The sequence below is a fragment of the Piliocolobus tephrosceles genome, chromosome 12 (genome assembly GCF_002776525.5).
Source record: "Piliocolobus tephrosceles isolate RC106 chromosome 12, ASM277652v3, whole genome shotgun sequence".
In the NCBI taxonomy this organism is placed as follows: Eukaryota; Metazoa; Chordata; class Mammalia; order Primates; family Cercopithecidae; genus Piliocolobus; species Piliocolobus tephrosceles.
In genome coordinates this window covers 5949033-5971385 of record NC_045445.1, presented here as the reverse complement: position 1 = coordinate 5971385, position 22353 = coordinate 5949033, and the positions used below count along the sequence as shown (strand labels likewise).

Below are 22353 nucleotides of genomic sequence, written 5' to 3'. Positions count from 1 at the left end.
ATTAGAAGGAATCAGATTCACTTTAGTCATAAGTTAGCTCAATTAGATGCTGTTTAATTCCATTCCTTTTCTAAACTTATCATAGTCATGGTAGTACAATTTAACTGATTTTCTTATCCAATAGCCTAAGCCTTTTTCATGGTATAATGTGGTACAAAGGCTGATATGTCAAACATTTATATAGGTAGAACATTCCATTATAACTCCAATGATTGGTAAGCAAAAGTTGTTAATCACAATGTAGAATGTAGCAATTCAGCTCCTCTGTCACAGAATAAATTATTTTTTCTAATAAAATTAGTAAATGATATAATTTAAAACTTTTTCTCAATGAGCATGTTTAAGAACTGGCTAGGGAGTATACAAATGTTAGTCATACCCGCTCATTCCAAGAGGCTTTTTGAATAGTGTTATTGATTTTTTTTCTTACATAGCACATGAAAAGCATGAAATTATATGGCAGCAGGACAATTTTAAAGAACCCCGTATGGTAGTCTACTTAGGGCATCTGTTTGAAACATTAACATTAGGAAACACAAACCTATTCATTCTCTCTCCTCCCACCCCCATCTTTTTGTTATTTTAGACAAACAAAGGTGATGCACTTGCCAACCGAGTCCAGAACACGCTTGGAAACTATGATGAAATGAAGGATTTGCTAACTAATCATTCTAATCAGAATCATCTAGTGGGAATTCCAAAGAATTCTGTGCCCCAGAATCCCATCAACAAAAATGAACCAAGCTTTTTTCCAGAACAAAAGAACAGAATAATTCCACCTCACCAGGATAATACCCATCCTTCAGCACCAATGCCTCCACCTTCTGTTGTGATACTGAATTCAACTCTAATACACAGCAACAGAAAATCAAAACCTGAGTGGTCACGTGATAGTCATAACCCTAGCACTGTACTGGCAAGCCAGGCCAGTGGTCAGCCAAACAAGATGCAGACTTTGACACAGGACCAGTCTCAAGCCAAACTGGAAGACTTCTTTGTCTACCCAGCTGAACAGCCCCAGATTGGAGAAGTTGAAGAGTCAAACCCATCTGCAAAGGAAGACAGTAACCCTAAGTCTGGTGGAGAAGATGCTTTCAAAGAAATCTTTCAATCCAATTCACCAGAAAAATCTGAATTCGCCGTGCAAGCACCTGGGTCTCCCCTAGTGGCTTCCTCTTTATTAGCTCCTAGCAGTGGCCTTTCAGTTCAAAACTTCCCACCAGGGCTTTACTGCAAAACAAGCATGGGGCAGCAAAAGCCAACTGCATACGTCAGACCCATGGATGGCCAGGACCAAGCACCGGACATCTCGCCAACACTGAAACCTTCAATTGAATTTGAGAACAGCTTTGGGAATCTGTCATTTGGAACACTCCTGGATGGAAAACCCAGTGCAGCCAGTTCAAAGACTAAACTGCCAAAGTTCACCATCCTCCAAACAAGTGAAGTAAGTAATTTTTAAAGTTTTGTTTGGTTTCACTTTTTAAAATTTCTCTGCTCTAACCTCTGTAATACAGTATTCACAAGCAGCTCTCATTTACCTTATTGAGCTGTATAGGATACTCTTCAAGTTCAGAGTCTGAATTTTGATCTTCTGTCACTTGTGACATAACTGATTAACACGCTGCAAACAAAGTTAAATCTCCATAATTTGGAATGACAAAAGACAAGGTTGGTCTGACTGAATGATTGACAAGTTGGAGTTATAAAAGAGTTTCATAAAATACAGTTGTAGTAATTTATGTACAAATTAATAACATTTGAGATTATAATTGGTCATAAGTAGTATGAGGTTCATGAGAAGATTGCGAGTCACTATAGGCCTTCACTACTCAGTAGCATATTCTAAACCTAAAATACAGAAGTTCCTTAAAGTAGAAGAATGTAGAAGTGTGGTTTGCTGGAACCTGAAATAGAAGGAATTCTTTAAGAATTTTAGTTTCTTGAGTGATTACAGAGCTATTCCTTGGCAAGATCTTAATGTTATCTTCCATATCCATCAATCTTCTCTTCCCTTCTGCATCTCTTTCCTCCACAGGTATCTACATAGCCCTTTTATTCTACCTTCATCCTTTCTGTCAAAGCAAAAGGCATTGCGAGTAACTAAAGCCCACTGGTTTAGAACGACTAAATATCCTACCCATCTCAGGAATCATTGCCTTGTAAAAGAGAAGTCCAGAGGCACCAAAGCCTCTTCTGAGGAATGAATCGCTAATGATTGGATTCCAGGCCTTGTGGTCCCTGGGTGGGGAGCATATATGGTGCTGCCTCTCAGACACCACCATGTAAGCAGCTGTCTACTGCACCTCAAGGTCTTGATTGGAAGAAGCCACTGCCTTTAGATTGGATTCCTGTCACTGGTGACTAAAGGCTTGAAATAATACAGAGGAAGAAGTAGGGTTAAATTCTTACTCAATAGGAGTGACAGGCAGTCTGTCTGAATGGTGACAGATTCCAAGTCAGTGGTATCTGAGTTCAAGAAGTGTGACCCTATAAGCCCCCTGGCTCTCCTTCCTTTATTTATCCTCAGCAGATGCGGTGATTTCAGAGGACAATGGGAACATAAAGGGAGGGAGGCCTGGGGCTGTTGACTATATTTTCTGAATGTATGTTTTTAATATTGTTTCATTTCTGAGGCAGTTTTGCTTTTTGTAGCATCATTCATCAAGTCTTGTCAAGCTTCCTCTTAAGTATCTCTCTAGTCTGTCACCTCTACCCCCACTGCCTTTGAACCACCTGTGAGCCCTCAGTGGACTGCTGTGAGAGCCCCTCTTGACTGGTCTCCTTCCCTCTAGTCTCACCTCTCTTCCATACCATCCATGCAGGCTCATCTAACAGGCAGATCTGACCATGTCACTCCCTGCTTTTGATTCTTCAGTGCCTTCTCATCACTTCCAGGGAAAAGTCCAAATTTCTTAGTCACACATACAAGGCTCTTCACCCTTTAGTTTCATACTCCTTTTTTGGCTACATATTTCACTACTTCTTCGTGTGCCGTTGAAATCCCAGCCATATGGGACTACCTGTGGTTCCCTGTCATGTCATGCTTTATCACGCTTCCTTGCTTTTTGGCCTGCTGTCCCCTCAGCCTAGAATGTCTTTCCCCACCCTCCCTTGTCTTCCTGGTGAAGTCCTGTTTCTTCTTCAGGTCTGGTCAGTTGTCACCTTCTCTGTGAAAGCTTCCCTGATCCCCTCAGCTTAATTAAAAACCCCTTTGTCTCGGCTCCTCTAGCACCTTCTATATGCCCTGATTGGCACCGACTCCATTGTATTGTAGTGATTCGGTTATGTTTCTATCTCCTCTACTAGACTGTGAGCTCACTAAGAGCAAGGAATACCTCATTCTTTCTGTATCCCAAGTGCCTAGCAAATACTTAGCACATAGTAGATATTCAATAAATGTTTGTTGAATGAATGACTTTCAAAAATGGTGACTTGATTACATTCTCTAAGCCACAATGTTAATCAAATAACATGCACAAATGTAAACAATTGCTAGGAAATCCATCATGAGTTACATCTTTTTCAGTTGTATTCTGTCTGCGTGTTTCTCACTCTGCTCTGCTCCTGTTCTGTCATTGAGAAATCCTAGCCATAATTTCTACGGAATGACTTAATACAGGCTTTAATACTTAAAAACCAAAAAAGAGATCTGCTTTGAAAAAGTAGAAGTATAATGGGAGATGGGGATATCATTCTTGTTTCTTCTTTTGCCCTGGTATCTGCTGCTGTTCCCTCCTTACACAGCCAGAACTGATCTGGAAATAGCACTGCCCCATAAAGCAGTCTGTCAGCCTGTTTCCATACCTCATTAGTAGAGTGACAAATCACAGACCCAGTGAAATCCACTCTGTTGTAATTCTCTCTCTTATACATTCACAAAATGGCTGACCCAGATTCAGAAATGACTTCATGCTTTCACTCAGTGCTCTGGCACACCAATGAGAGGTACATTTTCAAAGACAATCTGAGCTGTCATCAGCTCTGGAGACAATTATCCCGGGAGCAGCCTATGTGCCTGCAGCCTTTGGTGATGGTACAAACAGACCTTGGTCGAGCTCTGTATGAAAAACGGGCCAGGTGCAATAAAGTCATGATAGGAAATCAATGAAGAAAGTACTTATTTTAAAATATGGGTTTCAACGAACGATTTGACAGAAGAGTAGGGAGAAGCTTAAAGCCCTAAACTCAGAGGCATATACAGAACCCAAGGGTAATGTGAAAACCAAAAATAGGAGGAAAAGAAAAGAGAGGTTACACAGCCCACCAAGAGAGCTTAGAAGGGTGCAGATTAAAATGCGGGCATAAATATAGACAGGGTGAAGCATTACGGAGCTTTGAACCTAATGGAATTTACGTGGCTAAAACTCTGACCAAGTCTGAAAATTCACTGTATTAAATCTTGATGCACTTTTCAAAAACACTTAGTGTTAGAATTCAGCCCCAGTTCCTGGCGCCAAGAAGTTTCAGGCACTGGATTCTGGGTCCCTAGTCAGTGTAGCTGTCTTTGATGAGTGGTAACATTACTCTGAGTTATTACCAAAAAGACTTATCCGTGGAGCAATCACAGTATTTCTTTGAGCATTCTCAACTTTTTCCCTGGCTCTAGTGACAGGAGGTTCATGAGTGTTAGTGAAGTGCATTTGTGGAGAGGGTGAAGCGGGATGGGTTGAATGGCCAGAAAACAGACAGCATTCTAAGATATACAAATAAGCAGATAACATTATATTTATGAATTGAGAGATCACAAACTATTACTGAAATGTGATGTGCAAGTGTGTGTGCCCATATTTGTTTGTGTCCACATATTGAGTATATAGTGGGGAGATTTTTATTTTTTATCCTTGAAACATTTCAATGCATCTTAGAATTTCTGTATCAACAATAAGGATATTAGAAGTATAGCCAACTTCATTGCAGAAGTCAACTTTTCAATTGAGGCATGTCATTTTAACAAATAATTTGTTTAAAAACTTTATGTTGGTTGGGTGCAGTGGCTCACACCTGTAATCCCAGCACTTTGGGAGGTTGAGATGGGTGGATCATGAGATCAAGAGATCTAGACCATCCTGGCCAACTTGGTGAAACCCCGTCTCTACTAAAAATACAAAAATTAGCTGGCCACGGTGGCACACACCTGTAGTCCCAGCTACTCAGGAGACTGAAGCAGGAGAATAGCTTGAACCCGGGAGGCAGAGGTTGCAGTGAGCCAAGGTTGTGCCACTGCACTCCAGCCTGGTGACAAAGCTAGACTCTGTCTCAAAAATAAATAAATAAATAAATAAATAAACAAACAAAACTTCATGTCACAGAGTTTATTAACATTCCTGGCAATAACAACAACAAATTGCTGATGTGTTCTGCAGTTGGGTTTAGAAGAATTTTCTGGGAACTGCATCTGAAAACAGTAAAAGGCCTATTTATATCAAGTGGAAACTGAGGGTTGCTTGCAGATGGTGTTTTATTAGGAAATGAATTTGTTAATAAATGTAGCTTTATACATGATTTCTTTACATATGTTTTTGTTTATTTTTACCTTAGGATAAAAATCTGCTGGTGTAGACAGCTTTGCATTTTGGTGCAATTTGTTATTAGTATAGATTGCCAAGTAAATAATCACATGCACATGAAAGGATTGATACCACATATTAAGTGTCTCCATCCTAAGTCAATAAGCTTTTGAAAGTACAAAACTAATGTGTAGAGTGTCGTATCCCTAAAGGGTTATTTGCTTTACATGCTGCTCTTGGCTGTGATCTAAGGCTATCTGAGGCTCCAATTGCCGCAAAACTAGTGGCCTTAGAAAAGTTTGATAGAAATGATGTGGGATTTCTCTGTAGCTTAGTTTAGTGGGTAACTTTGTCAACTAGCTGAGAAATTATTGCTAACATTTGTGACTGTGACTGTTTTGTTTCACACCCTATGTAGTGATCACTGTGAGTATAATTACCTTTATTTATTGTGAGGTAGATAGTAAACTCAGATCCCTTGTGTGAGAACTGCACAGAATGCTAGGATATTACCATTGGTGTTCTAGATATGTTTATGCAGCTACACAGAAATGAGACAGCTGCTTCACTGAATGGAAGGCCATCCAGTTGCTGTTTGCAACTCAGGCTAAGAATTTTTCACTTGACGTATTAATCTGTTTTCATGCTGCTGATAAAGACATACCTGAGACTGGGCATTTACAAAAGAAAGATATTTAATGGACTTACACTTCCACGTGGCTGGGGAGGCCTCACAATCGTGGCGGAAGGTGAGAGGCATATCTCCCATTGTGGCAGACAAGAGAGGAGAGTTTGTGCAGGGAAACTCCCCCTTGTAATAAACATCAGACCTTGTGATACTTACTATCATGAGAACATCACAGCAAAGACCTGCTCCCATGATTCAATTACCTCCCATTGGGCTCCTCCCACAAAGCATGGGAATTGTGGGAGTTACAATTCAAGATAAGATTTGGGTGGGGACAGAGCCAAACCATATTAATCCGCCCCCAGCCCCTCCCAAATCTCATGTCCTCACATTTCGAATCCAATCATGCCTTCCCAACAGTACCCCAAAGTCTTAACTCATTTCAGCATTAACTCAAAAGTCCACAGTCTAAAGTCTAATCTGAGTCAATGCAAGTCCCTTCCGCTTATGAGTCCATAAATTCAAAAGCAAGTTAGTTACTTTCTGGATACAATGGAGGTACAGGCATTGGGTAAATACAGCCATTCCAAATGGGAGAAATTGGTCAAAACAAAGGGGCTACAGGCCCCATACAAGTCCGAATCCAGCAGGGCCGTCAAACCTTAAAGCTCCAAAATGATCTCCTTTGACTCCATGACTCATATTCAGATCATGGTGATGCAAGAGGTGGGTTCCCATGGTCTTGGGCAGCTCTGCCTCTATGGCTTTGCAGGGCATAGCCCCCTTCCTGGCTACTTTCATGGGCTGGCATTGAGTATCTGTGGCTTTTCCAGGTGCATGGTGCAAGCTGTTGATGGATCTACCATTCTGGGGTCTGGAGGTTGGTGGCCTTCTTCTCACAGCTCCGCTAGGTGGTGCCCCAGTAGGGATCCTGTGGGGGCTCCAACCCCACATTTCCCTTTCACATTGTCCTAGCAGAGGTTCTCCATGAGGGCCCTGCTTCTGCCACAGACTTCTGCCTGGATATCCTGGCATTTCCATACATCCTCTGAAATCTAGATGGAGGTTCCCAAACCTCAGTTCTTGACTTCTCTGCACCTGCAGGCTCAACACCATGTGGAAGCTGCCAAGGTGTGGGCCTTCTATTCTCTGAAACAACAGCCCAAGTTTTACCTTGGCCCCTTTTAGCCATGGCTGGAGCAACTAGAATGCAGGGTACCAAGTCCCTAGGCTGCACAGAGCAGAGGGCCCTGGACCTGGCCTATGAAACCATCATTTCCTCCTAGGCCCCCTGGCTTGTGATGGGAGGTGCTGCTGTGAAGAACTCTGACATGCCCTGGAGACATTTTCCCTATTAACATTCGGCTCCCTGTTACTTATGCAAAATTCTACAGCTGGCTTGAATTTCACCTCAGAAAATAGGATTTTCTTTCCTATTGCATTGTCAAGCTGCAAATTTTCCAAACTTTTATGCTGTGTTTCCCTTTTGAAGTGGAATGCCTTTAACAACACCCAAGTCCCCTCTTGAATGCTTTGCTGCATAGAAATTTCTTCTGCCAGATATCCTAAATCATCTCTCTTAAGTTCAAAGTTCCACAAATATCTAGGGCTGGGGCAAAATGCCACCAGTCTCTTTGCTAAAACATAACAAGAGTCACCTTTGCTCCAGTTCCCAACAAGTAACTCATCTCCCTCTGAGCCCACCTCACCCTGGATTTCATTGTCCATATCATTATCAGCATTTTGGTCAAAGACAGTCAACAAGTCTCTAGGAAGTTCCAAACTTTCCCACATTTTCCTATCTTATTCTGAGCCCTCCCAACTGTTCCAATCTCTGCCTGTTACCCAGTTCCAAAGTTGCTTCCACATTTTCATGTATCTTTTCAGCAACACCCCACTCCTGGTATGAATTTCCTGTATTAGTCCATTTTCATGCTGCTGATGAAGACATATCTGAGACTGGGCAATTTACAAAAGAAAGATTTAATGGACTTACAGTTTCATGTGGCTGGGGAGGCCTCACAATTGTAGCAGTAAGTTAAAGACACATCTCTCATGGTGACAGACAAGAGAAGAGAGCTTGTGCAGGGAAACTCACCCTTATAATAACCATCAGATGTGGTGAGACTTACTGACTATCATGAGAACAGCACAGGAAAGACCTGCCCTTGTGATTCAATTACGTCCCACCAGGTTCCTCTCATGAAGCGTGGGAATTGTGGGAGTTACAATTCAAGATGAGATTTGGGTGGGGACACAGCCAATCCATGTCACTTGATGTATATCACCAGTTTAGTTTTTGTGCATTCTTATGAAAATAAAATAGTATTGAGTCCAAGGCTATATCTGGGCTATTTCTAAACCCATCAAAATGAAGGGATAACTTTATACTTTTAGGGTGCCAGAAAAGACTCTTGAAATTAGTATTTGTCTTATAGCTGTGTGGAATCTAGAAAGCTTTGTACCTTCTTCTCTGCTAGTCTATCCCCTGATAGTTGCATTTTGTTTATGCTTTTTTACTAACTCTTCCAACTCACTGGTCTCATTGGTATTCAAATTCATTTTCTTATCATATTCCTCCTAACTTTCTCTTCATATTTCCTCTAACTTTAGTGTCTCCCTAAGCTAAATGAAGTGGTCTCCAACTGAACATGTGTAGTTGATAGTAATACGGATAGAATACCTGGCTTTACATTCTTCCTGATGGAAAGGTTGGAGATGCTAGGAGAGAAGTGATTAGGAAAGGTGTCCTGAGGAGTGGAGACTGAGACCATTCTCACAATAGCAGGACTGATTTGTCAGGCAGAGACACAGAGGAAACCAGCGAGGGTTTCACAGAGAATGAATGGGAAGTTTGTTTCGAACTTGGCCTTTCATATTGGGTAGTATTAGAGTAGTTCAAGAGGAATCTGGAGAGCAGTTCATATGTGTGCATATTAGTGATGACTAGAGATAATAGCATATACAGAAAGGGGAAGTGAGTAAAATGTGGAGTATGTTCTAAGGATAGGCCAGTTTATCTGCAGCTGCGGATATGTGGGACCAAAGTGAGAGAGCTCAAAAACCAGATTGTCAGTTCTCTTGAATTTGTAGGCAATGTGGCAACCAGAGTGTGATGCTGAACTTGACATGTTACTTTCCCTGTCATCGTAGGAGACCTGGGAATTCTCTCAAGACAATTGCCATCATCAATTCAGGCAGTAATTTCTGAGCTTTCCCAAGTTTGTTCTCTACCTCCCTACAAGAAAGGACATCTCAATTCTTCTTTTGTAAGCATCCTTTCTTTTTCAGTGTGCTTTCCCCAGGATCTTTCTAAAGTAATGCTGAACTAGCTATTTTATACCATACTTTCCTTCCCTTGGGGTCCTTGTGCCTTGTGCTCCATTCATCCCCTTTTTCTTCCATTTTTTTTCATTGGCATTAGTCAAACTCAGAGATAGGTCTCAAAGATGGCAACAGGAAAAAAAAAAAAAAAAGAGTATGCAGATACTTGGGATTTTTTTTTTCCTGTTTCCTCAAGTCCTCTTTTTTCTCATATGTATTTTTTTTTTTTCTTTTCTAAGGCTGTATGCAAGGGGTTCTAGCCATCAACATCCTAAAACGATGTCAGTGATTTCAACATGCCATTGTATAGGTAGATCAGAGTATTTGCTTTCAGTGCATCTTTCTTGGCACACTTTGCTTTTAAAGTCCTTGTCTTTTTTGTTAACACTTTTGTTGGTTGGAAAGAAACCAAAAGATGGATTTATTCTTACTCTGTTTAAAAAACAATTAATTCTTATGTTATACACATTTCTGTCATCATTATTAATAATGATGCAATTTAAAACAGCACTATTTGATAATTTTAGTGATTCTTCATGAGACAGCTGAAAATAAATCTCTACTTTGGAAAGTGTGAAATATTGCAAAGCATAGTTTTAATAAGGTATTCTGAGATGTGGGTTTGTCTTCTGGCCTGGACTTTGTAAAATTAAGAGAGTTATTTTGCCTTTCTAGGGCTTTTGTCACATGAGGAGATTAGACTAACTCATTGGTGGGGTTGCTTACAGCTCTAAATCGTCTCTTTGTGGTTAAGCCCAAACCTATCTTGTTTGTATAGTAATTTCAGCCATTATCTCCCCAACCCATAATCCTCTAGGAGTATCCACAGTAGAACAGCATGAAGGGATCTGAGCCCTGCCTGCACACATTCAGAACAGTTTGGAACTTTGTAAGACTACGTAAATATGGGCAGACTCGAATTGGATCTTTTTAGGGATTGACTACCAATTCAGTTGGGGTATACTTATATTTCACCATTTTTATTTAAGTAACAGCTATATGCTGCATTTTACCAGAAAGTACCAAACTGTAGACTCAGCAAATAGCCTCCTAATCCTTTTGTCACCACCCACTAAAATAATGAAAGATAGAGAACTCCTGTTTTCACATTACTTCTAGGAAAATATTTTGACAGATTCAGTATGCAGTAAAATGGTAAGCTTTTGTTATGTATATTCCAAATCATCTTGTTATCACTGGCTATATTGATTAGTTCAGTACTTTCTGAGCCAGTCATAAAAAAAGACTTCTCTCATTCTGCATTAAAGAATAAGAGAAATTGACAGGTAGATAACCATATTGATTCAACCCAAATAGTAAATGCAAGGGGCTTTAGCCATAAGTAATAAATCTCTTTATGGGAGTTGTAAGTGTGTTTGGTATTTTCTATTTGACATGAAAGGAAATAATCTCTAATTAACCATCATTTTAAAGTGAACTGTGCTTTGATTTGGGTTTATAATATAGGTGCCAATAACAAAAACTGTTACCTTTATACTTTATAATTTACAAATGTCTTCATACATCTTATCTTATTTTGATCCAGTTCTAATGGGGTCTGGAATTATCATTTCCTTTTCTGACACAGAAACTTAGTCTCGGAGAGGCTAAGGGTCACTTGCCTAAATGGACACAGCCAGCAAATGGCTATGGCAGGACCAGGACCCAGGCTTTTAGTGACACTTCCACATGGCATTTGGTGTATGGTGTGCTACTGTATATATATGGGTTAATTTTCTAAAAGTAGCTCCTCTACTGGCACATAAAGGGCAAGAGAATAATGAGCTAAATCCAGCTTAAGTTAAAATTCCCTTGTTAGGTTCATATTTCAAAAGTCTGGGACCGAACACACCAAAAGAGCAATTTTTCTTGTGGTATTACAGGTTATAGTCATGTGGTTTTCATTTACAAATATGGTGAGAAGTAGTGTTTTTGCAATATTCCTAAATGAGTAACATATGACACAACTTGTTAGAGGACCTTTTCTTGGTTCATAAAGTTTCTGAGTTTTTGTGTCTTTAGTGGGATGACTTTATCAGAAATCCTCAGACAACACAGCTAAAATCTAAATTTCTGTGGTTGAAACGCAGCCACCCTTAAGAGAAACCTTAAATGTAAATGAGAGGTCAGTTAAAAGTGGGTATGAAACTAATTGCTATAGAAGGAGTAAGACTTCTCTCAATTGTTTGAGCCCCTGAAAAATATATTAATTATAAAAACTGTCTAGGATCATGAAATTGCAAAAGTAGTTAGCAAGGAACAGACAGAATTTGTGACATTTATTCATAGACACTAAATGGGTGAGTGTCGCTCTACCTCAGCAAAAGAATGCAGATGGTCCATATACAATCTACTTCAGAAAATTACTGTGACAATAAATGAACTAAGTAGCTGTGAAAGTTCTCTGAAAAGTATACAAGACTCTGAAAATGGGAGGCGTATTAGTTTCCTGTAGCTGCAACCGAATATCACAACTGAGTGGCTTAAAACAAGAGATTTATTTTTTCACACTTCTGGAGACCAGGAGTCCAAGAAGATACCACACTCATTCCCAGTACACTAGAGGAGAATATTTATTTGCTTTTAAGTAGCTTCTGGTGGCCACAGGCATTTCTTGGCTTGTGGCAGCATCATGCCAATCTCTGCCTGCATCTTCACGTGGTCTTCTTCTAGGTGTGTCTCTCTGTGTCCTCTTCTTCTAAGGACATCAGTTATTGGATTGAGGGCCTACCTTATGTCCCAGATGATTCATGTCTAGATCCTTAACTAACTCCATCTGAAAATACTATACATACATCCAAAAAAGGTCACGTTCTGAGGTACTGAGGAATTTTTAGGGAATAGTATTCAACCATGTGTAAGAAAGGTCATTCTTCCCACTTTTCAGACTAAGAATAGAGGAAGTCTATGCTCTGCTCAGTGTGAAAAGCCTAAGCCAGTCTTTTGCAGGTAGGTGGGCTTCTCCACCTCAGAACTGACTTCAGGTTTAGTCCACAATACTTCTGAGCCAGATCTTTAAGCTGTTCAATTTGACTGCGACTCTGAGAAAGACAATGGCTCTGGATAAACTGTTAAAATATAATTGTGCAAAAATGAGATGTAAAAATCTTTTAGGGAAATACAAAGTTCCTTTTCACTCAGATAATAGATAAAAATAATTTATTAGTACAATTGACTTTTTTTGTGTGCTAGAGCTAAGTGGGCAAACCTTTTCTGAAAAATAATTATTTTCCACTATAGGGGCTATATGGTCTGTCTGTCACAAATTCTTATCTCTGCTATTGTAGCATGAAAACAGCCAAAGACAGTACATAAATGAATGGATATGGATGTGTGCCAATAAAATTTGATATATGGATACTGAAGCTTGAATATCACATATTTCCATGTGTCATGAAATATTCTTTTCCTCTTTTACAAACATCTTACAGTGTAAAAAATACTCTTAACTTGGGAGCCAAACCACAACAGGCAGTGGGCTGGATTTGGCTGGCAAAACTTAGTTTGCTGACCCCTAGGCTAGATCTAGACAAAGTTTCAGACAGCAGAACACATTTTGCTTCTTGTGCCTGTTATCAACAGGAAGATGGCTTTTAGAAAGTGGAGAAAGTCAGTTTTATTCTCGTACAGAGCAGAATCCTAGAGTCAGGAGAGGTATCTATAGTCAAGGGAGAACTGGCCAAGGGAGTAGAGGCTCTCCCAGGTCTAGGCCTATAGACAGGTGAATGTAAATGTTGTGTACCCAGGATTTGAAATACTCTTCAACACCACAAATCTCACCCTCCATTCAAGAGAATCTTTTTTCTTAGTAACTCATGGGGTGAAGGTCATTTTACCTTTTGCTTCCTCAGAATTAGAGTGTCTGGACTCCCAGGGCAGGAAACCATTTGCATACCCAGTCTTGGACTCAGAATCACAAGACATAAAAGAGGTGACCACAGATATAAGTGCTAAAAGGAAGCCAGCCCTATTATTTTATCTAAGGAGTAGATGGCCTAGGCCAAACCCAGTTGACATTCTGGAATCCCTTATAGATCAGAAAGACTAAAGCATGTATGTGACTTGAGCACGGGGAGGTAGTCTTAGATTCTTGGAAAAACACGTCCTCTTGTATAGCCTATGACTTTGAGTCAAATTAGGTGAAAGGGTTGATGGTCTGTGGCAGCCCCTACAGGCTTTGCATAGCTGATATGTAGGGGTGTTTTTGTATGTGTGTGCACATATGCATGTGTTAGGTGCCCATGTGTCTCTTTGGGGAGGGGTTGCTGAGAAATCCAGTGGACTTCTGGAGGAGGCTAGAAATTATGGCATTCTTGGTACTTTCTGAAATTTTTTGCCCAGCATGCACGGAGATATCTAGGTTCCTAAGTGATGTAGAATGAAGGAGAAATAACAGACAGGATCTGTTTAGTTAAGGCTTTAAAGATGAGGTGAGGTTCAGCAAGGACTTTGGGAAACACATGGGTTGATGGAGAAAAAAAAAAAAGAGGCTGTATCTTAGATGTAATGAACTGCGTAAAGCCTTGAAAGTTAGTGGGGCTCTAAGGTCCATGCTTCCTATGAATGGGATCATGCCACTCATGTCTTAAAGTAGGTATCATAGAAGAATGCTCCAATGATGTTGCAGTTTCACGAAGAAGTTTGGTGTTGGGAGAAGTAGCTGCTATGCTGTATAGTTTCAAGGTCACTGTTCTCATAGAAAACAGGGTGAATTGTGACTTCTGTCACTGTTCTTATAGAAAACAGGGTGAATTATGACTTCCGGAGTCAGTTAAGGAGATGGCCGCAGTTCTAGATTGAACCTGTTCTTTGGTCTTCCTCTGCTTGTCAGGTTGTCTTATTCATCCAGACCTTGATGTGAACTTACTGGAGAAGCTGATTTCCTCAGGGACATCCAGAAATGCCTTCCTTGGGCATCTGCTGGATATGGAGACCAGGATGTTCATCCTGAGTGGGGTCTGACCAAATGTTCTCTCCTGTGTGTTGAGACCCCAAAACTGCCTTTCTGCAGTTCTACTCTGTTTAACTTGAATAAATGTGGCCTTCAGATTCTTGGGAAGATGAGAAGCTCTAACTTCCCTTCCCAGTCAAGATTGATGGATAAAAAGGGCCCACACCAGAGACATAAGCCTGAACCCACAATCCACATATATTATAATACATCTAGAAGGAGTGGTCTTATTCAATACTGGAGGGAAGCATTTAGCTCAAGGACAAACATTTTTAAAAACCTAGTGTAACATTTTGAGTAGTTCACACTGAGTTTGATACTATGAATTATGATTTTTTTAAACTCTGAAAATGTTATCTTATAGACTGTTGGAAAGATTCACTAGATACTTGTAAAATCCAGTATTTTCTTTTATTCATTCATTTACCAAATTTGCACTGACTGCCCATTGTGTGCCAGGTACTATGCCAGAAGCTGGAAAACTGAGATGATGACATATTGCCTTATCGTAGGTAGCTAAAGTCTGGGATATAGACACAAAAACAGAAAAGTCACAATGAAGTATAATAGAACAGTGTTTGGTATTCTCTTTAAGCAGAGAAAGAATAGCTATCTGAGGTGTTTAGAAAAGCTTTTTCAAGGAGTTAGTAACTTGTGGCTAGCTCTTGGAGTATGATTGGAAGTTTTCTTGGTGAAGAAGTGGAAATACAGGCATTTCCTTCAATGTAAACCCACATCAACTTGTAAATTGGGTTGATGGCTTCTGGGATTCACGAGACACAAGAGTCAGCTGTGTTTGGAGAGAGAAGGAAAGTTTGGTTGGGAAGACTGGGCGGCTTGGCATCACCTCTACATGATGGAGAGTCTTTGAAATCATTAAAAGGTAAAATGTATAAGGTATAAGCATAGTAAATAATGTCTTAGAAAAACCATCTTGACAGGATGATTGGCGGGGGAGTTGGGGGGAAGGGAGTAACATGTTAGGACTGGTGAGATTCGAAGCAGAAAGATTGAACAGGCTATTGAAATATTCCAGGCCGGAAATGCTAGCAATTTGAATCAGGGTCATTTTTGAGATAGATTTTTAAGTCTGATTCAATGGAATTCAGTGATTAATTAGATGGGCCATTGAAAGGAAGCCAACAGAGAGGAATTTAAAATGATGCTGAGGTTTCTAGCTTGGGCAAGCAATGGATGGGATGGTGATACCATTACCCAAGATTCCTTTCTTTGACATGGAGAGCTTCACAAAGCAGGGAAGTTTTTCCCTTTATCTCTTTTATTGTCATGCTGTCATGATAAAGGCTTTGAATGTCATGATATTTGATTAATGCTTGCACAGTGCTTCTTGTTGTAAAGCTATGTACAAAAAATCATGATCATTTTCTTATGACTCATGGAAAGATTTATTTCTTACAAATGGCCTTTTTTGTTCATCACTTAAAAATTAATGTCTTACCTCAGAGAAGTTTGATAGTACTTTAGAGAACATGGGAAAATATGCTGAATATTTTCTTAGAAATCATAGAAGTGATAAGTTTCTATTAGTTATGCAGTATATTAAATATTAAATTATGTTTTGTCTTTCGTAGTTTTTGAAGTCAAATGAACACATTACCAGTTGAATTTATCTTGTACTGATAGCGGTGGACTTTTCTATGATACTTCCTGACTTTGTTTCTTTTAGACTGAAATTGGCTACACGGGGAACATGTTTACGATGGAGAGTGGGAATGACTTTGCACTCTGTACTATTCTCTCCCTCAGTCCCTATGATATAATATTGATGGAGAAATCACATCCTTTGATTTTGGTGGAGTTGGTGTAGGGTTATTCTGACTATCTGTATATTAATTGTTACCTCAAAAACTGTTTGACTCAGCTCCCCTGCCTTTATTTGGTGACCATGGACATTGCCTTTTAGTTAAGATCAGTGAATTTCTGGTGGTAAAAGCAGGAGGAAAGAGTGGAATTGAGTGTGCAATATTTTTGCACTCCATAGTTCCTAGGATTGCAATTATGTTTTTTTCAAATATAGATAAATTAATCATAATGTATTTAGTTGACTTTACTTATCCAGTCCATCTCAGGTCTCAACTATTTGAAATTCTCTCTGTAACTCCCATATACTTTTGTGTTTTGAAATTACTGTAAACACAGATATTTTGAGACCTGAAAGCTTCACTTCTTGCCATGAACATAGAAGCTTGGCAAGAGGAGGCCTCACCAAATGCCTCACCTTGGCTAATTGCAGAACTGATCCTTGAACTCTCCACCCATAAATCTTGGCATTAAGTGAAAAGAAAAAATATCAGCATTTTGAAGAACAGCTTTTTTCTGTTAATGCACATGAATTCAAAGAGCAGTACTCTGAGAAAACTGAATCATTATTTTCTTTGAGTGGGCGCCAAGGAGTGGCAGTAAGACTGTGGAGGTGATAGTGGCACTATTTATAAAATTACAGATTCTTGATTCTGAGAGGGCTCTGCAAAGCCAGCCAGTCCAATTGGCTTCATAGGAACACATTAGTCTGCTTGTAGACTGCATATTCCTCACTCAGGAATGAGGAAGTCCTGAAAGGTCACAGGTGAAACCTTCATCTGAGAGAGTTTGCATCAAAAATAATCAAGTGCAGTGTGGAACTTGGCCATTTTCCATAACCCAAAGATACATATAAAAGTTCCTTAGTTGGTAGGCTCCAGCAAACATATTAGCCATATGAAAAAGCAACATCTAACTTCTGTATTTTGACTTATGAAGGAAAAGGCCTCCCTGTCACATAAATATGTTCATTTCGCCTCCTGTGGGGAAAAGAAAGGAAATTGTAGCTACAGTGTGTTATTGAATCTTCCTGAAATTAGCCTTTAGAGTTTTAGAGTTTGGGAAGATTGAAAGATTGACTGCCAATGCCTTCCACACACAAAAAAACAAAAAAAGTATTCTATGTTTGCATCAACATTGGTTCAATGCTGAAATACAGCTAGCCAAAACCCATGGTAAAGTTTTTCATATATTATATAACACCACTATATAATACATTAAAAGACATCCTGGATTGGAGATAAATTACTGAAGAAATACCAGATTTAGTTTGTAGGCTTTAACTGCAACATAATTCATTATGTGATTTACATAGGTAGACATAAGTACATTTCTTTCCAAACTATACAGCAATATACATATAAAAGCTATAAAATAAAAAAAGCAAAACCATACTAGGTGACTGCTGAGAAAAGATGACTGTTAATGTTTTAAATAGCAATCTGATAGTAAAGTTAACATGATACAAGAGAAAAGGTTTTACTAATAGACATTTAAAAATTACGTCTTCATAAATCTAGAGGATGTATTACTTAGAGCTAGAAATAACAGTGTCGTGCTTCCTGTTTAGAATAAGCCATTATGCATTTTTGTCTTTGCATCCCTATTTAATTTGTACAGTATTATTTATTCCAATAATTAGTGTTAACTTTCTTGGCAGTGGGCGATATAATTACCTTTAAAATTTAAATGGGATAAAAATGCCTTGAGAACATGGTTTAAGAAAACTCTTAATATTTATTTTCAGTTGTCTCTTTAATTATTAATTTGTGTAGTATTTGAAAGAAAATCTTGAGAAATGGAAGACCACTGACAGAATTACTTCCCAGATGAGCAGACTTGGTTTTTCAGTTGGTTGGGTGACATTCTGGACTGCTGAGGCATTAGTGATGCCAAATGGAAACTCTACTACCCATTCAACATTGCCAATCTAAATACATTTCACTTAGAGCAGCACAGGCCACTTTTTCTTATTCTCTTTCTTCTGAAAATAAGTCTTTATTTAAAATAAGTCATTATTCTGAAAATAAGCCATTCACATGACTTCTGATTTCACATATACATATGCAGGTGATTATTTTCCTAAATACATAAATTAATTTGAAACTAGTTTATAATCTTAATAAATGCTGTAAGTCTGAATAAGCATACTAGTCTCCAAGAAAATCAATGTTTTGAAAGATGGAAGGGATAAATCTAGCCTGTCCTCAGCCATTAAAAAGTACACAAGCAATGCCAAGGTAAGGTTGAGAGTATTCATTCATTCATTATGTATTGAGCACATCTACATGCATAATATAGTTTTAATCTTTACAGGGGGATCCAAAAACTTTAGAAGAAGAGATGACTGGATTTTTGCCAATTCCAGTCATAATACCTGGCACAGAGTAGGTACTCATTAAATATATGCTGAATAAGTGAATACATCCCCTGGAAAGCTGAAGAGTTCATACATATCTGAAGCAATTGGACAATAATAATAAGGAAATGTGTATGCAGTTGTGTGATAACAAGTTATAAAATAAGGGTATTGCATGTGCAGGCCTTTCTTGAAGATGACGGCCCAGTGATTGACCAGAAACAAGTCTGACATTTGAGGAAGTAAGCCTTCCAGGTGATAGGAATTAGATAATCAAAGATCAAGAGTAGGAGGAGTAAGCATGGTTTCGGTAGGTAAAAACTGGTCACTAAATTTTTTTTAAAAAATCAACTTTGACCTTTATCAAGCACTTATCATATGCAGAGTATGGTGCTACGGCTTTGAGAGAGACAAAACTGGAAAAGATTGTGTTCTGCCTTCAAGAAACTTATGTCTAGCAGGACAATTTTGATATATTCACATTAACAACAAAGCAACAAAATGAAGTAAAAAATCAGGGTTGCAGGAGAGTTCAGAGTGCCATGGGAACCCAGAGCAGAGAGAGGTGCATGCTGGCAGGTGGATTTAGGATGGCTCTAGGGAAGTATGGTATTGGCATCTGCACTAAGCCCTATAAGACACTGGGATGAAATCATGGGCATTCATAAACTTTTGGGGCATCACCCTTTGTGAGAAGCCGGTAAAATCTCTACCCCCATGTCTTAGAAAAAGGTGACTTGGAAATACTCAAACTGTGTTTTATACAATGGCTTAGGCTTTCTGAAGTCAAACTGTGGACCTCCAAGGCAATCCATGTACCCAGAGTTGAGACCTTTGGTGTAGTGAGAGAAAACTTGCTTTGGAAGGGAGTAGAGCCATATTTAAATTGCAACTGCTACCTTTAGCTTTGTGATTTGGACAAGTTTCTCAAGCCCTCAGAGTCTCAATTTCCTCATCTGTAAAACAAGGATAATAATACTTACTTGAGATTATTTTAGCATAGAACAAGTTAACAGAAATCACCTGATCACACCAGGCACCAAACACATTCTACTTTTCACAATACCTTGGGGCTGCTTATGCTTTATTGAGAACAGGGGAGGTGGCTGCATACTGGGCTGTTATCAAGTGCTATCTTTTTTCTGTCCTTTCCTACCAATTGACAGATGATTTGTATTTTAAAATAATCCTCAACATGCAAAACTTTATGAGTACACAGGGCAAAATGAACTAAGAAATATCCCACCCTGGATTCTTAGGATAAGAACACCAGAAAATGAGCCTAAATGTTCAGTTGTAACGTTGATGATCACGGTGTGGTAAAAGGTGTATGTGTGTGTGTGTCAGTGTGTGTGTGAGAGAGAGAGAGTGAAGAAAGAGAAAGAAAGAAAGAAAAGAAAGAAAGAAAGAAAGAAAGAAAGAAAGAAAGAAAAAGAAAGAAAGAAAGAGAAAGAAAGAGAAAGGAAGGAAGGAAGGAAGAAAAGAAGGAAGGAAGGAAAGAAGGAAGGAAGGAAGAGAAAGAAAGAAAAGAAATAAGGAAAGAGGAGTGGAACGTTAAAATGAGACTTCAGTGGTGTCTCTGTTTTTGTGTTCCCCACCAGAGGGCTTTGGGCTTTCATAGGCCTCAGTTATTTTCATCGTCATGTATTTCCCCCTGGTTTGTTTTGATTTACTGATGGATGGCTCAAGATTTTGGTAGAAGCATGCATACTCACAAAGAAACACACAAACACACACATACACATGCACAAAGGAGCATGCATAATTACAGAACAAAAGCAGCAGGTGACAAATACATACTTTAGCTATTGTACAAACGTATAATGTAGCTTTACAAACATGTTTTTTAGTGAAGAAATAAAAGGAGGGTAGTGATGGGTGGTTAGGTTTAGAATCAAAAGTTACACAGCTGGTCATTGTACAGGTGACTCAGTTTGGCTTTGTATACTGTGAACGTTTTGATTGCAGGCCTTAAAAATATGTAATCCTAATTTTAAGAAAACTAACGGAATAAACACTTATTATGCACACAAAAGCACTTCCATTCAGCTTTTCATTACTGTGCAGTTATTTTCTCCAAAATAAAATGAGTAATTATTTGGAAGTACTTTCAGCACATCCACCATGTGGGCTACGCTTGTTCCTGACATCTACAATCCTTTGAATGGAAGTGCCAAAGGCCTCCTGCCACCATGGGCCACAGCCAACTATCATGTGAACCTGAGTCTCACAGGTTACATGGGAAATACAGGACAGTCAGACCAGCCTGCTTCTGGGAAAGATGCAAAATGCAGGAACTAGAGAACAGCGATGAGGTGTTTTTGGAGACTAGGCACCAAGTAGGTATATTTTATGTGTAAGGATGGGTGGACAGGTGGATGGATGGATGGATGAATTGATGGACATTTCAAGCAAGCCTAAGGACATAGTAAGTTTAGAATCTACATAATGGCTCATCAGGCCATTCTAATTTACTTACATAAAAAAAAGAATCTTTTTCAAAACATTATACTTGTGATTTGGTTTACCAATAGTTAACATTCTATATTTTTAGCAAAAAACTTATTAAAAATGTTCCTAATTGGTATTATTTGGGGTTTTTATTTTCTTATACTGAGAAATTCCAAAAAGTTGATTTGGATAGATAAATACCTAAACCTCAGGTCTTTGGTAGAGTATATCAGGGAATTGTGGTGCTCAGGAAATCACAGATATTATTCTCATTATTATTATTGTTAGAAGGACAAATAGTTCTAGAGTATCAGGAAATGAGAGTGGATATAGGTTTTGCTTTACCACACTCTTGTCTGAGGTAACCTGAGTAGAGAGATCAACAGAGAACTTTGCCCTCATCTAGCTGATGAGTTGTGTGGTCTTGGGTTTTCTTGTGTTGGTTACACATACACTTAGCAGGTTTACCCTCTGAGCTGACTTTCTCAGCTGTATCAGAGGGAGAAGTAATCTTTGCTTTTTACTTTCTTTAAAAGGCTGTGTGAATATGTCCTGAGGTTGTGGATGTGTGAGTGCTGTGTAAACTGTGAAGTGTTTTGTGCTTGCAAGATGAGGGCTTCATACATCTTCAGTAGAGCTCTCCAGATGCTTTTATCTGTGCAATTAAAATTACATATGTGTTCTTTTCAATTTCTATGGTTGCAAAAATGAATGTATCAGTCTACATAGTACTCAGTGACAGAATGGATTTACTTTTAAAATGCCATGCTTTGAGCTCTAGCTTTGCATGTTTATGAACTTCTAGAGTTGTCCATGTGGATGTGTCCTGTGCTACCCTGCTTTCTTGTGAATGAAGAGGTCTGAAATGCTTCTGGAATACTTCTATGTCAGTTTTGCTTATTGTGCATTTAACATGTTGGTCTTACAGGGGACGCATGTCTTTTTTAAGTATGAAGGACATATTTCTGGCCTTTTTCTCTCTTCTCCATTGATAAGCTGTAACTGCAGTTTTTGTTTGTAAGCTTTCCAAACCTGGCGATTTTTCATCTGATTCAACCTTTCTCTTGACAAAACACCAGTCTCAAATGCTTTGCCCATTCCTGGTCAAGGCTTAGAATTGCACTCTTCCTTAGTGGCAAGAGACTTTTATTTGGCTTGTTGCCTCTCAGAAGACTACTTTTATTGGATCACTGGCTTTTTTTTGGCTTTGGAGGCTTGGAGAACTATTTAGAGCATTTCTTTTTATGAGGCAACATTGCCCAACAGAAAGTTGCTTTCTGTGGACTTTCCATCATTAAGATGAATTTGT

General features: G+C 39.0%; 1 protein-coding gene across 5 annotated transcripts in view; it reads left to right on the top strand.

The window, feature by feature from the left end:
• AFF2 (AF4/FMR2 family member 2) overlaps positions 1 to 22353 on the top strand; it is a 508006-nt gene that overhangs the window by 159039 nt on the left and 326614 nt on the right. For all 5 annotated transcript variants that reach the window (XM_023202728.2, XM_023202727.2, XM_023202724.2 and 2 more), the window contains exon 3: positions 587 to 1447. In XM_023202728.2, the coding sequence (XP_023058496.1) occupies positions 587 to 1447 (861 nt within the window). The remainder of the gene's footprint in view (positions 1 to 586; positions 1448 to 22353) is intronic.